This window comes from Rhinoderma darwinii, chromosome 4 (genome assembly GCF_050947455.1).
Source record: "Rhinoderma darwinii isolate aRhiDar2 chromosome 4, aRhiDar2.hap1, whole genome shotgun sequence".
NCBI lineage: Eukaryota > Metazoa > Chordata > Amphibia > Anura > Rhinodermatidae > Rhinoderma > Rhinoderma darwinii.
Genome location: NC_134690.1, coordinates 343,301,923 through 343,315,698, shown reverse-complemented (window position 1 = coordinate 343,315,698; position 13,776 = coordinate 343,301,923). Strand labels below are relative to the sequence as shown.

General features: G+C 40.3%; 1 protein-coding gene across 1 annotated transcript in view; it reads left to right on the top strand.

Annotated features, from left to right (window-relative positions):
- Nucleotides 1-13,776, top strand: part of SLC22A2 (solute carrier family 22 member 2) — a 118,120-nt gene that overhangs the window by 85,091 nt on the left and 19,253 nt on the right. Inside the window, exon 10 of the mRNA XM_075864461.1 lies at nucleotides 1,162-1,261. Within this exon, the coding sequence (XP_075720576.1) occupies nucleotides 1,162-1,261 (100 nt within the window). The remainder of the gene's footprint in view (nucleotides 1-1,161; nucleotides 1,262-13,776) is intronic.

Sequence of the window (13,776 nt, the reverse complement as noted above, 5' to 3'; positions counted from 1 at the left end):
AAGTAATGCCACACAGCCCCCTGCAGGTAATGCCAGACAGCCCCCCTGTAGGTAATGCCACACAGCCCCCCTGTAGGTAATGCCACACAGCCCCCTGTAAGCAATGCCACACAGCCCCCCTTGTAGGTAGTGCCACACAACCCCCCTGTAGTGAGTGCCACACAGCCCCCTGTAAGCAATGCCACACAGCCCCCCTTGTAGGTAGTGCCACACAACCCACCTGTAGGTAGTGCCACACAGCCCCCTGTAGGTAATGCCACACAGCCCCCCTGTAAGTAATGCCACACAGCCCCCTGTAGGCAATGCCACACAGCCCCCCTTGTAGGTAGTGCTACCCCCTACTTTCCTGTAGTGGATGGCTCTCAGAGAAATCCCTCACTTCACTGTCCATATATGAACAGTGAAGTGAGGTACTTCTCCTGGAGCGGAATCCCCAGCCAATTCGCCGGTGATTCCACTTCAGAAGTCCCTGACATCACTGTGTCCATATATAGACAGTGAAGTCAGTGACCTCTCCTGGAGCGGAATCCCCGGCCACATCGCTGGGGATTCCGCTTCATAAGTTCCTGACGTCATTGTGTCCATATATAGACAGTGAAGTCAGTGACTTCTCCTGGAGCGGAATCCCCAATCCCGGGCCACAGCGTTGCCTACAGTGAGCAAAAGAACACCCTCCTCCTCCTCTTCCCATGTGCTTCGCACCGTAAGGAGGAGAAGGAGAGAGCGACGGCAGACACGGCCGTCACACTACACACCGACACTACATAGTTAAAATTTGCGCATGCGCAATGTAACATACAGGGCTGCTGAAGACACAGCCATATCATTTAACAGAGCATGCGTGGTAGTGTGTCAACCACGCATGCTCTAAGCAGATGGGGAAACACGTTGTACAGTTACGTCATTTATGACGTAACCGTACATTGTGAAAGCCGGAAACCGGAAGTTAGGCGCGAATGGACGGTTATGCACAGGAAGTGCACATTTTACATTGCCAAGCGGTCACGTGACGGAAGAGGGGATACGACGCCACATTCAGCTAATCAAACGTAAGTCCATTACAAAGTTATATGTTTTCCATTGTTTAACTAAAAGTAATTTTTTGCTTCCGGAAAACGCCTTTAAATCTTTAATCTTTTTGTAAATTCTTTTATTTTTTAGCTATTATAGGAATTATCTCCGGGATACTTGTGTTGTTACTTCCTGAAACCAGAGGACATGCCCTCCCAGAAACCATTGAAGAAGCAGAGAATTTGCACATGTGAGTTAAACAACTTTTACATTAATGTGATCATATTTGGATCCAATTCATGTATAGTATTACTCATTTATTAATTCACTTCCTGTGATGGTGGATCTTATATTCTAATTTCCCCTTGTATTTCACACATATACAGAGTATAAACATTTTTTTTACAGCATGCCTTTGCATTGTGGGTGTCTGGAGGAGACCCATGCAGCTATGGAGAGAACAGACAAGTTCCATGCAGATGGTACCCTGGTTAGGACTTTTCAGTAGCATGTAGTGCCCTTTTCCCTGCCTGCAGGCTCACAAGGATTTATTCGCACACAACAGATGTGTTGAAGACATTGCTCCAACTGTCCCATTCATCCAAAAGGGGCTTGCAGAAATCCATGCACATGCTGCAGAAATGACCCCATTCAAATATATGGATTGAATTATCGGCAACACATCTGCTGCTTGTGAATATACCCTACATGTTCAGAAACCTAGTCATTAAAATATCTTCATTAAAAAAGCAAGTGAAGAGACAGGGGAGAGGGAAGAGGGGGGCTGATGCTCTGCTCTCAGCCTCTGAGACTCATGCTGTGAGAGGGGAGGAGGTGCAGTGGTCGCAGATATTTGATTGGTCAGTGCGCATAACACCCTTCTTCAGCTCCACACAAGAGCCTGCACACAGTTAGCACTCATGCACACTGTCACATTATGGCTTGGTACAACCTCCGAGATGTATGGAGTCATGATATGGCCCTCATACTAGTATATTAGCTCTTACTGTACCTCCGTACGCCTCCAATTCCATACAGGGTTTTTTTTCTGCCTCATTCCTTACGAAACCAACAGAATAGAAACTGTTATTTGCGCAATCCTGTTCCGTATGTACGGAGGTAATGTACCCTAGAAGTATTGCTTCTGGAGGAGAATATCTCTGTACATACGGCACCGAACTAGGGAGCTGTACAACCTTCATGCACTGCCGCACAGCCTCTGCCATGCACATGAACCCTTCTAGAGAGAAAATTTAGATTTACAGAGATTTTGGAAAGGGAATAAAAATACTCAAAATATACAGACTAGACACACTGTTACCAATTATATATAGTTTTTTTTATGTTTTACTACTATTCACCAATAAAAGCACTTTTTATTCCGAGAAACATAACTTTTCCTTTTTTTCCCTGTTATTGTACCTGTATTATGAGAGCTTGTTTTTTGTGGGATAAGTTGTAGTTTCATTGGCACCATTTTGTGGTACATACAACTTTTTGACTAACTTGTTTTGGGGGGTGGGGGAAGAACAGCAATTCTGCAATTGTTTTTCTTTTTTTATTAATGATATATTTATTCATTATGAAAATATTTTAGGGGATACAGAAGGGAAAATGGAAGCACAGAAAATGCTAATTGAATATACATATATGCTAATAGCAAATTATGACAAAAAGATATCCACAAATCAGTTTTCAGATAGTGGAAGGGGGAAAGGAGGGGATGAAAAAGGAGAAAAAAAACCTCATGCACGGCAGTTGCATAGCAAAATATATAAAGAGTAACATACAGCTACAAGCATCAGGTTAGTCTTGGTACAGAAGGAGTCCCAGAGGATCCAGGTTTCCAGGAATTTATCTGTGGTATTGCATATGTGAGCTGTCAAATATTCCATAGAGCAGAAGTCTTTGATTTGCGTTTATAAATCTGTTCTCGAAAGGGGAGCAGTACGTTTCCAAGACAACACGATAAGACATTTGGCAGCAGTTAAGATGTAGAGAAGAAGCCTGACACTGGATTTGCTTAAGTTTTTAGGGGATATATTCAATAGGTAAATTTGTGGACCCAGGGTAATATGATCGAATAAGTCCCAAAATAGGGCCTTGACCATGTCCTACTCAACCAATTCTCCCATATAGGTGTGCTCGTTTGAGAGAGAGCATTCAAAAACCATTCAATAAACTGTATATAGTGGAGATAAGGCCAGTAGCGCAGCGTTCTTGCAAGCATATACGTCTAAAGGGGGTGAGTCGAGGGACCATTGTTGTGCCTAGTGATGATATAAAAATAATAGGCTATCTGTTGGTTTCCATAGACTGCAGTGGAGGGAAGTGAATTTTAGAACATAAGTTCAGTATACAGCAAAAGCTTCCTTGTGCAAGGGTCCACTAAGCCTCCAAAGCGATTCAGGCCGACATTGAACCAAGGCCGAGACATTGCGGATGGCATACTATCAGGAAGATGTGGAGTGAATAAAAAGGATGTAAGGAACTAGTGGAGGTGGATAAATAAAGTATCTATCTATCTATCTATCTATCTATCTATCTATCTATCTATCTATCTATCTATCTATCTATCTATCTATCTATCTATCTATCTATCTATCTATCTATCTAATTTAGAGTGTTTTCTACATTTATACCAAATCTTTTTCAAGAAGGCCATACAGGTCCTTCTCAATGAATTAGAATATCATTAAAAAGTGAAACTCATATTATACAGATTTATTACACACAGAGTCATCTATTTCCAGCTTTTTTTTATTTTTATCTTTTAATGTTGAAGATAATGGCTAACAGTTAATGAAAACCCAAAATGTAGTCTTCCAGAAAACTAGTATATTATATAAGCCCAATTTCAAAAATGTTTTTTTTGTATAAACTCTTTTTATTTAAGCAGTTGAGAAGATAATCGCCAACATATACATTCATAATAAAGAGGCATCATTTATGCATGATTTATTAACACTGTAGTCTAGAGAACATTGACATCTCATCACAACATGAAAAGTCACATACCATGACATCATCACCTATGTGGAACAGCAATATTTCAATCTGGCTCAACTACATATTTAAAGAACATTCACATGAACAAATGAACAACTGTGATCATAGCTCAGGCAAAGTTATCTGAGTCACAAATAATATTATTGCGTGAAAAATAAATCCCTTTCTGTCTCAACATCCTGAACTTATTCTATCCAGGCTTCCTATATCAGCCGATGATCCTAAGTTTTATCCCTGTAATCTAACCATGGTTGCCAGACCCTAAGAAAGGAACTTCTATTTTTATTTTCCCAACCCACAAGTTCTTCCAACCGACACATCTGGTGAATTTTGGACACAAGTTGTTCAATTGAGGGGGGGGACGACTCTTTCCATTTGGTAGTAATCAGTAGTTTAGCTGCTGATATTATAAAAGTAGGAAGATTTGTGGATGAAGGGGAAAAGTCCTAAGAGGCAACCAAAGTAAAACCAATTCCCTCGTGAGGGAAATTGAAATAGAACAAACCTCTGAAATCAAAGCTTCAACCTCCCTCCAGAAGAACTGCACCTTCGTACATGACCACCAGATATGGGAAATACTGCCTACTTCCTTCTCACACCTCCAGCACATATTTGAGGGAGAAACTTGAATCCTATATAAATAATCAGGTGTCCTATACCACCGTGTGAGTACCTTATAAGAATTCTCCTGTAATCTGACACACCTGGAAAATCCATGTGAATGTCGAAGAATGCAAGACTTCTCCTCTTCAGAAAAGGCACAGCCTAACTCATTTTCCCAAGCTGTGATAAAACCCGGGGTAGAGTTAATCGGGGTTGTTATCAGCTCTTTATATATCCTGGAAAGAGATTTCTTAGGGAACAAGGCTAATAAAGTATAGTTCTCTAACCAAGTTGGGTCAGATTTTTGTATATCAGTGGATTTCATAAATTTCTGGCATGTAGAAGAAAAATCTAAAACTTGCAGGCTGGTGGGTTTTATAATATTCAATTCTCTATGCAATGAATGCAAAGGAGGCGAACCTGCTGAATAAAAAAATCTAGCTTCAGTGAATGAAGGTGGGACCAAGTTTCAGGTACTTGAATACAGTTCTTATTTACAAGACAAGGAAGTACGGAAAGTGGTGTCAATAACGAAAAAGTATTAGTATGTACGTGTAATGCCGATGAAGTTTGGCAGACTTTGATCAATCCCCTGGTCATATCACTCACCACTAAGAATCTGGAAGGTGGTCGTGCCCCAACCCATAAATAAGAAGCAAGATTTTTCCCTAGTAAATAACATTCTATATCAACATGGGGAAGAGAAATATTAACATTAGCCAATTGCGTCCACCTCCCCAATTGTATTGCTTTATAGTAAGTGTGAAAATCAGGTAACTACAACCCTCCAGCACCTTTTTTTTCGTATGAGTTGCGAATAAGCTATTCTAGGAAGTTTTTTATTCCACAAGCAGTCCATTAATGAGCGTCTAAACCGCGAAAAATAATATGTGGGTATATCAATGGGTAATGTCTGTAACATATATAAGACCTGAGGGAGAACAAATGTGGTATGAAGATTCTTGCGGCCTATCCATGACATATACGGGATTTTAAGCTTTAACAAGAAATCCTTAATTTTATAGTACAATGGGTTATAATTCCGATCAAAAAGCATTTCAGGTTCGGATGTAATTCTCAAACCCAAATATTGCAATTCAGACATCGGCCACTTAAAAGGTGACTGTGAACTAATGATAAGAAACATATTTTGAGGGAGAGTTATATTCAAAGCTTCTGACTTTTCATAATTGATCTTAAAATTAGAGACCCAACCAAAGTCCTAAAAAATATGTAGAAGTCGTGGGAGAGCAACCAAGGGGTTAGTTATATATACCAACAGATCATCCGCATACGCGGCAGTTTTATGTTCAAAATCTCCCACTGTAAGGCCTTTGATAATGTGGGAATTTGTCTTATCTTTAGCAATAGTGTTTCCATTGCAAGTATAAACAAAGTGGGAGATAAAGGGCATCCATGACGCGTACCATTCGGGATGGGGAAAGGATCTGAAAAGGTGCCATTCACTTGAATTCTTGCTGTGGGAGTCGCATATAATGAAAAAAAAAAAATCGCATCTATGAATTGTTGTGGGAATCCAAATTTAGTAAGGGCTGCTTTTAAGAATATCCAATCAATGCGATCAAAAGCTTTTTTTGCATCTGTACCAAGTAGTATCAAGGGTATTTTGTTTTGTCTAGCATAATATGTGGCATGTATGGTTCTTGTAGTATTAAACTTTCCCTCCCTGGGACAAATCCCACTTGCTCCACTCCAACCAACTTGGAGAGAAAATAATTAATGCGTGTAGATAACATTTTAGCCCACCATTTCAAATCTGAATTTAATAGGGAAATGGGCCTGTAGCTGCTACACCTTTCCAGATCCTTACCCTCCTTAGGAAGTATTGTGATGTTAGCCTCTAATGCTTGGTTAGGGAAATGTGAACCATTCAAAATGGCATTGCATAAGGAGAGAAAATATGGTAAAAGGGTTTTCTTGAATTTTTTATAATAAATAATGGGGAGCCCATCAGGACCAGGGCTTTTTCCATTTGGTATCAACATCAAAATTTTATCTAGTTCAGATAAAGTGAACAGGACCACCAAAGAGGATTGTTCCTCTTCCGTCAAGGAAGGGACTTCAACGGAACATAAGTATTTTTGTATGGCTTCAACATGCGATATATTATTAATCTGAGAAGAGTCTTTTTTAATATCGTATAACTCCGAATAGTAATTCCGAAATTCTTGAGCTATTTGATCAGTTTCAGTAAGTTTTATACCCAATGTTCCCTTTATGGAGGAAATAAATGTTTTTTCTCGTTGTGTTTTAATGAGATTCAACATTATTTTATTTCCTTTGTCCCTGTGTGCGTTTGCTTTATATTTTAGTAGTTGAAGGGATTTAGCATTGTACATTAACCCCTTAAGGACGCAGCCCATTTTTAAAATCTGACATATTTCACTTTATGTGGTAATAACGTCGGAATGCTTAAACCTATCCAAGCTATTCTGACATTGTTTTCTCGTGACACATTGGGCTTTATGTTAGTGGTAAAATTAGTTTAATATATTCAGTGTATATTTGTGAAAAATTGGAAAATGTAGAGAAAATTTGGAAAAAATAGCATTTTTCTGAATTTAAATGCATCTGCTTGTAAAACAGATGTTTATACCCCCCCAAAAGAGTTACTAGTTCACATTTCCCATATGTCTACTTTAGATTGGCATTTTTGAACATTTTTATATTTTTCTTGGACGTTACAAGACTTAGAACATAAACAGCAATTTCTCATATTTTTAAGAAAATTTCAAAAGCCTTTTTTTAAGGTACCTGTTACATTCTGAAGTGGCTTTGAGGGGCCTATGTATTAGAAACCCCCATAAAACACCCCATTTTAAAAACTAGGTCCCTCAAAATATTCAAAACAGCATTTAGAAAGTTTTTTTCAACCCTTTAGGAATTTCACAGGAATTAAAGCAAAGTGGAGGTGAAATTTGCAAATGTAATTTTTCTTGCTGAATTTCAATTTTATTCCATTTTTTTTCTGTAACACAGAAGGTTTTACAAGAGAAACACTACTAAATATGTATTGTCCAGATTCTGCAGTTTTTATAAATGTCCCACATGTGGCTCTAGTGTGCTTGTGGACTAAAACACAAGTCCCAGAAGCAAAGAAGCACCTAGAGCATTTTGGGGCCTCTTTTTTTATTAGAATATATTTTAGGCAGCATGCCAGGTTTGAAGAGGTGTTGAGGTGCCAAAACAGTAGGAATGCCCCAAAAGTGACCCCATTTTGGAAACTACACCCCTCAAGGAATTCATGTATGGTTGTTGTGACCACACAGTTTTTTCACAGCATGTATTTGAATTGGGCTGTGAAATTTAAAAAATGAATTTTTTTCCACTAAGATGTCATTTTTGATAAAATTTCTTATTTTCACAAGAAATAAAATACCCCATTTTGTTGCCCAATTTGTCCTGAGTGCGGCAATTCCCCATTTGTGGTGATAAACTCCCGTTTGGGCCCATGGGAGGGCTCAGAAGGAAAGGAGCGCTATGTGTTTGTTGTAGTCCAGATTTTGCTGGATTGGTTTTCGGGTGCCATGTTGCATTTGCAGAGCCCCAGAGGTATCAAAGCAATAGAAAAACACCAGAAGTGACCCAATTTTGGAAACTACACCGGTTGTTGTTACCATTTTGACCGCACAGTTTTTTCACAGCACGTATTTGGATTGGGCTGTGAAATTAAAAAAATGACATTTTTTCCAATAAGATGTCATTTTTAAACAAAATTTCTTATTTTCACAGGGAATAAAATACCCCATTTTTTTGCCCAATTTATCCTAAGTGCGGTAATACCTCATTTGTCATGATAAACTGCCGTTTGGGCCCCTGGGAGGGCTCAGAAGGAAAGGACCACCATTTGGCCTACTGGAGCTTTTCTGGTGCTAAGTCATGTATGCAGAAGCCCCTGAGGTACCAGTACAGTTGAAACCCCCGAGAAGTGACCCCATTTTAAAACTACACCCCTTAAGACATTCATCTAGAGGTGTAGTTAGCATTTTGACCCCACATGTACTGTGTAAAAGATAATGCGCTGCAGATGGTGCAGTGTGAGATTTGCAATTTTCTATATATCTATGCCATTTCAGTGTCCAATATATTGTGCCCAGCATGCGCCACCAGAGATATACACCCCATAAACTGTAATGTGGGTTCTCCTGGGTACGGCAATACCCTACATGTGGCTGTTATCAGCTGCCTGGGCACACAGCAGGGCTCAAAAGGGAAAGATGAGGGGGATAAGCTGTGCGGAGTGCATATGGGTAGATTAAAAATCTAAGGGATGTATGGTCAATTTTAAAACACTTTCATACAGAGCCCTGGTTTTTCGGGACACATGTCACATTGATATATTGTGTCGTCCCTTATCCCCCTCTTATAGCAGACTTTGCACCTCTTTTGACTTTTTCCCTTCTTGCCAGTTTGGGGAACTTCTTCTGGATAGTGCTGCCCTGGTATGATGCGTGTGGCCTCGCTTCCAGAAGTACTGGATGCCCCCTTCTTGGTCCCTAAAGATTAGGTTCTTGATAATGATGTGCATGGCCAGCTTCTTATACCACACCGCATGGCGCTGTAGGGCTTCAGGACTTGATCTGACAAGTCCACCCCTCCCATGTACCTATTGTAGTCCAGGATGCAGTTTGGTTTGGGGGTCTCTGTACTGGTACAGGTACATGGGTACTGGTGTGGCATCTCTCTTGTCTTGTACTTGACACACAATATGTTGCTGCTAGATTGTGCCCTGCTCTCACCCCTTCTGAGTGTTTGCCCAAGCAGAGTCTTAGGGAGGCCTCTCAGATTTCTTCTAGCAGTGCCGTATGCTGCAGGACTTCTGGAAGCGAGGCAGTTGAAGAGTGGGACGCTGGTATAAAAATTATCCAGGTAGAGGTGGTAACCCTGGTCCAGCAGTGGGTGCACCATATCCCACACAATTTTTGCATTAACGCCCAGTAAGGGGGGGGGGGCATTCTGGGGGCTGAGCACTGGTGTCCTTACCTTCATATATCCTAAATTTATAGGTATACCCTGATGCACTCTCACACAGCTTATACATCTTCACGCCATACCTTGCCCTCTTACCCGGCAGGTACTGGTGAAATTGAAGCCTCCCTTTAAAATGTACCAAGGACTCATCAATAGAAATACACGTCTCGGTGGTGTATGCTTGGGAAAACAGGGTACTGAAACGGTGTAATAGGGGTCTCCATTTATACAAACGGTCAAAACTGGGGTCATCTTGGAGTAGGCAATGCTCATTAGGAGAAGCAAAGTATTGCCTCATTTTTATTTATTTTTAGGTTTCAGTTCAGTTCTGAATTTGCTTTGAGGGGCCTATATATTAGACACCCCTATGGAACACCCCATTTTAGAAACCAGACCCCTCAAAGTATTCACAACAGCATTTAGAAAGTTTATGAACTCTTTAGGTGTTTTACAGGAATCTAGAGCAATGTAGAGGTGAAATTGACATATTTATTTTTGTCAGAAAATCCTTTTTATACCATTTTTTTCTATAACACAAAAGGTTTTACCAGAGAAACGCAATACTTATTGCCCAGATTCTGCAGTTTTGAGAAATATCCCACATGTGGCCCTAGTGTGGTAATGGACTGAAGCACCGGCCTCCGAAGCAAAGGAGCACCTTGTGGATTTTGAGGCCTCTTTTTTATTAGGCACCATGTGCGGTTTGAAGAGGTCTTGTGGTGCCAAAACAGTGGAAACCCCCCAAAAGTGACCCCATTTTGGAAACTAGACCCCTTGAGGAATTCATTGTAGTTTTCTTGGGGTGCATGCAGCTTTTTGATCAGTTTTTATTCTATTTTTAGGTGGCGTGGTGACTAAAAAACAGCAATTCTACTATTGGTTTTTTATTCTATTTTTTTTACAGTGTTCACCGTGCGCTAAAAATGACATATTCACTTTATTCTGCGGGGCTATACGATTACGGCAATACCATGTTTATAGTTTTTTTTATGTCTAGTAGGGTTTGTACAATAAAATATGTTTTGTACAAAATCATTCACTTTTTTTTACCTTATTCTAAGAGTCAGAACTTTTTTATTTTTCCATCAAGAAATCCGTGCGAGGACTCATTTTTTGCGTAACGAACTGTAGTTTCAATTATTACCATTTTTAGGTACATGCGACTTTTTAATCTCTTTTTATTCCATTTTTTGGGAGGTGAAGTGACCAAACAATTGTGATTGTGGTACGGTTTATTATTATTTTCTTTTACGGCGTTCACCGCGCGGGATAAATAATGAAATAATTTTGTAGTTCAGGCCGTTACGGACGCGTCCATACCAATTATGTATAGATTATTTATCTGTTTTTATTAATAATAAAGGACTGATAAGGGAAAAAGGGGGATTTTTAGTTTTATTACTTTTAAAACTTTTATTTTCTTATTTTTACACATGTTTTTTTGACTTTATTACTTTGTCCCACTAGGGGACTTGAGGGCAGGAGGCCCTGATCGCTATTCTAATACACTGCACTACATGCGTAGTGCAGTGTATTAAAGCTGTCAGCTACTCACTGACAGCAAGCATAGTGGGTCCTGACTTTGTCAGGACCCACTAGGCTTCCGTCGATGGCATAGCCGGACGCCAATGTTTGGTGTCCGGTTGCCATAGTCACCATCGCCGGCCGCTATTGTGTAGCAGGCCGGCGATTGTAGCTTAACCCCTAAAAAGGCGCGATCCCTATTAAACACGGCTATTAAGGGGTTAATCAGCGGGGACACAGCGATCGGTCCCCGCTGTAGGAGCTGCGGCAGCTGCTGTACAAGATAGCAGCTGTCACAGCTCCTGTATGTGTCGGGAGGACGGCCGAAATGGCCGTTACTCCCGTGACGTACTATTAGGTCATGAAGCGCGAACGATACAGCTACCATGACCTAATAGTACGTCCAGGAGCGGGAAGGTGTTAAACTAAATCAAACACACTTTTATATACGAAAAACTTCTCTGTTACAATGGACGGGACACCTAGAAGATGTGTAGTTACTGGGTACATTGTATTTGCACTTGGTGTTACACTTTTCAGCAGGATTTGTACCTTGATCTGAGCTGATTGCCTGGAACAGCTCCAACTCACAAAAATATACACAGATTCCACATGTTTATCTGACAAATGTCGCTAAACAATTTTTCTTACTCTGACTTTTATTGCCTGGGAAGGCCTCTCAAGGTCTGTTCTCTTCGTGGGAGGCGGGTATGATAAGGTTGGCACCGGTCTGCCAGGACTGTTCTGTAGGCAAATCAAACAGCTCTAACAGAATTTAGCAGCAACAGCTGTAAAGCCTGGGGCATACCAATTAGATCTTACCACATCGATCCTTGCAATCTTGGGGCATATGAGAGGTCACACCATCAATGCAAGTGCCATCAAGAGTGCCTTGGGTGCTACCGGTTTACCTTCCTGTTAGAATCTTGTTCTCACGCCTTCCGCTCCCAGTTGGAGACTTCCTGTGGAGAACAATCTTTTTCATTGTATAATCATTAATTGATCTTAATCAGATAATTCAATTGAAGAAAAACATTAACAAATAACATCTTTACATTAAACGTTCACATTGAGCAGTAACTAAAAGTGATACATGCAAACTCATTTTTCTTATATATATATATACTGCACAGAATTTTCTGCGCTAAAGTTTTCCTTTCACAACAACAACAAAAAAAAATATTAAAAATAAGAATGTTTTCAAATGGGAATATTCCGCTTCTGTACCTTTTATCTGACGCATGCCTCCAATAGTCCAATGCTAAGGCTGGTCTAGAACTTTACATAAAACGTAACCTCAGTATTTAATATTCCCACAACGCTTCTTGAATACAGTTATTAAACAAACTAACTTTGGGATAACATCTGGAGAACTGCTGATATCTTATTGTACAAACACCAGTTCAATACTTGCGATAAAAATGATTCCCTTGTCACTACACACAACTTTTGCAGTGGGGAAGGTACTGGCCGGGCTTCAGACCACCCTGAGAACAGGTCTACACATATGAGCACCTTTTCATACACTTCTACCTCGGTTAGTTGTATGTTCTGCAGTCGCTGTAACGGGTAATCTGGCTGGGGTGCACATTTCACAGGTACCTTTTCCGTTTTACCTATGTCATGCCGCGCACACATCATGCAGGCTGCTACAAACCTAGTGGTGGCATTATTGTATCAAGGGACAAGCCAATTTACTGATACCTGGCTGCACATACTCTTGTTGTCAGGTCTGTAATCTCTTGCTCTCTCAATTGGCTTACCCGATGATCCAATAAAGTTCCTACTACCAATGGGCCCATAATTGTGGGCGATGCCAAAAGCGTACCTAGAGTCAATGTAAATGTCGGCCGTCTTACCTTTTGCCAGGTTACAAGTCTCAGCGAGCACCTCCAGCTCTACTCCTTGAGATGAGCAAGAAGGTGAGAGTGGTTTCTGGATGATTTACCTTGTGCCTCGTATCCTGTCTTGTACATACTGTATATGATCAAATATCTCTACATTACAAATTTACATTGGAAACCCATGTTACATATAGATAGAACATTTCAAAAGGATGGAGTTTTATTTTTCCACATTCATCTGATGATCCAGGACACTTGTAAATCCCACCCACCAGGTCCTGTAATACCTGATTAATACAAAAACAAACAAATTATGTTACTGAAATCTGGCATAAAATGAACAATGTTCAGACAATGTTTTTTTTTGTTTTGCCTTTTCCCCCATGTAAATCTGTAAAGACTCATCTGTGAGTGACGTCACCTCGCCTCCTGTGTAAATTTGCTGGAGGGGGATGGTCTCTTACACAATACCTCATATTGGGTCGAGACTACAGCACAGCATACCTAGTGCCATATTTACAGTTCTGGAAGGATCTGGAACCATCTATACAGAAATACCTCAAAATGTAGGTTACTGTCATACACATTTAATATGGATTACTCATTGGGGTCTCATACACATTTTGTAGACCTCCTAGAACCAAATTCATTAATTCAAAACAAAATAAAACACAAAACAAAACTACCTGATCAGTCCCTTCACCATTCCCTCCTATTTGGACTCAGCGAAAGTAATGTAGCAGGGTTCAAAACTACATATCTCAACATAATAAAGTCGGGCACTCTATCTGGG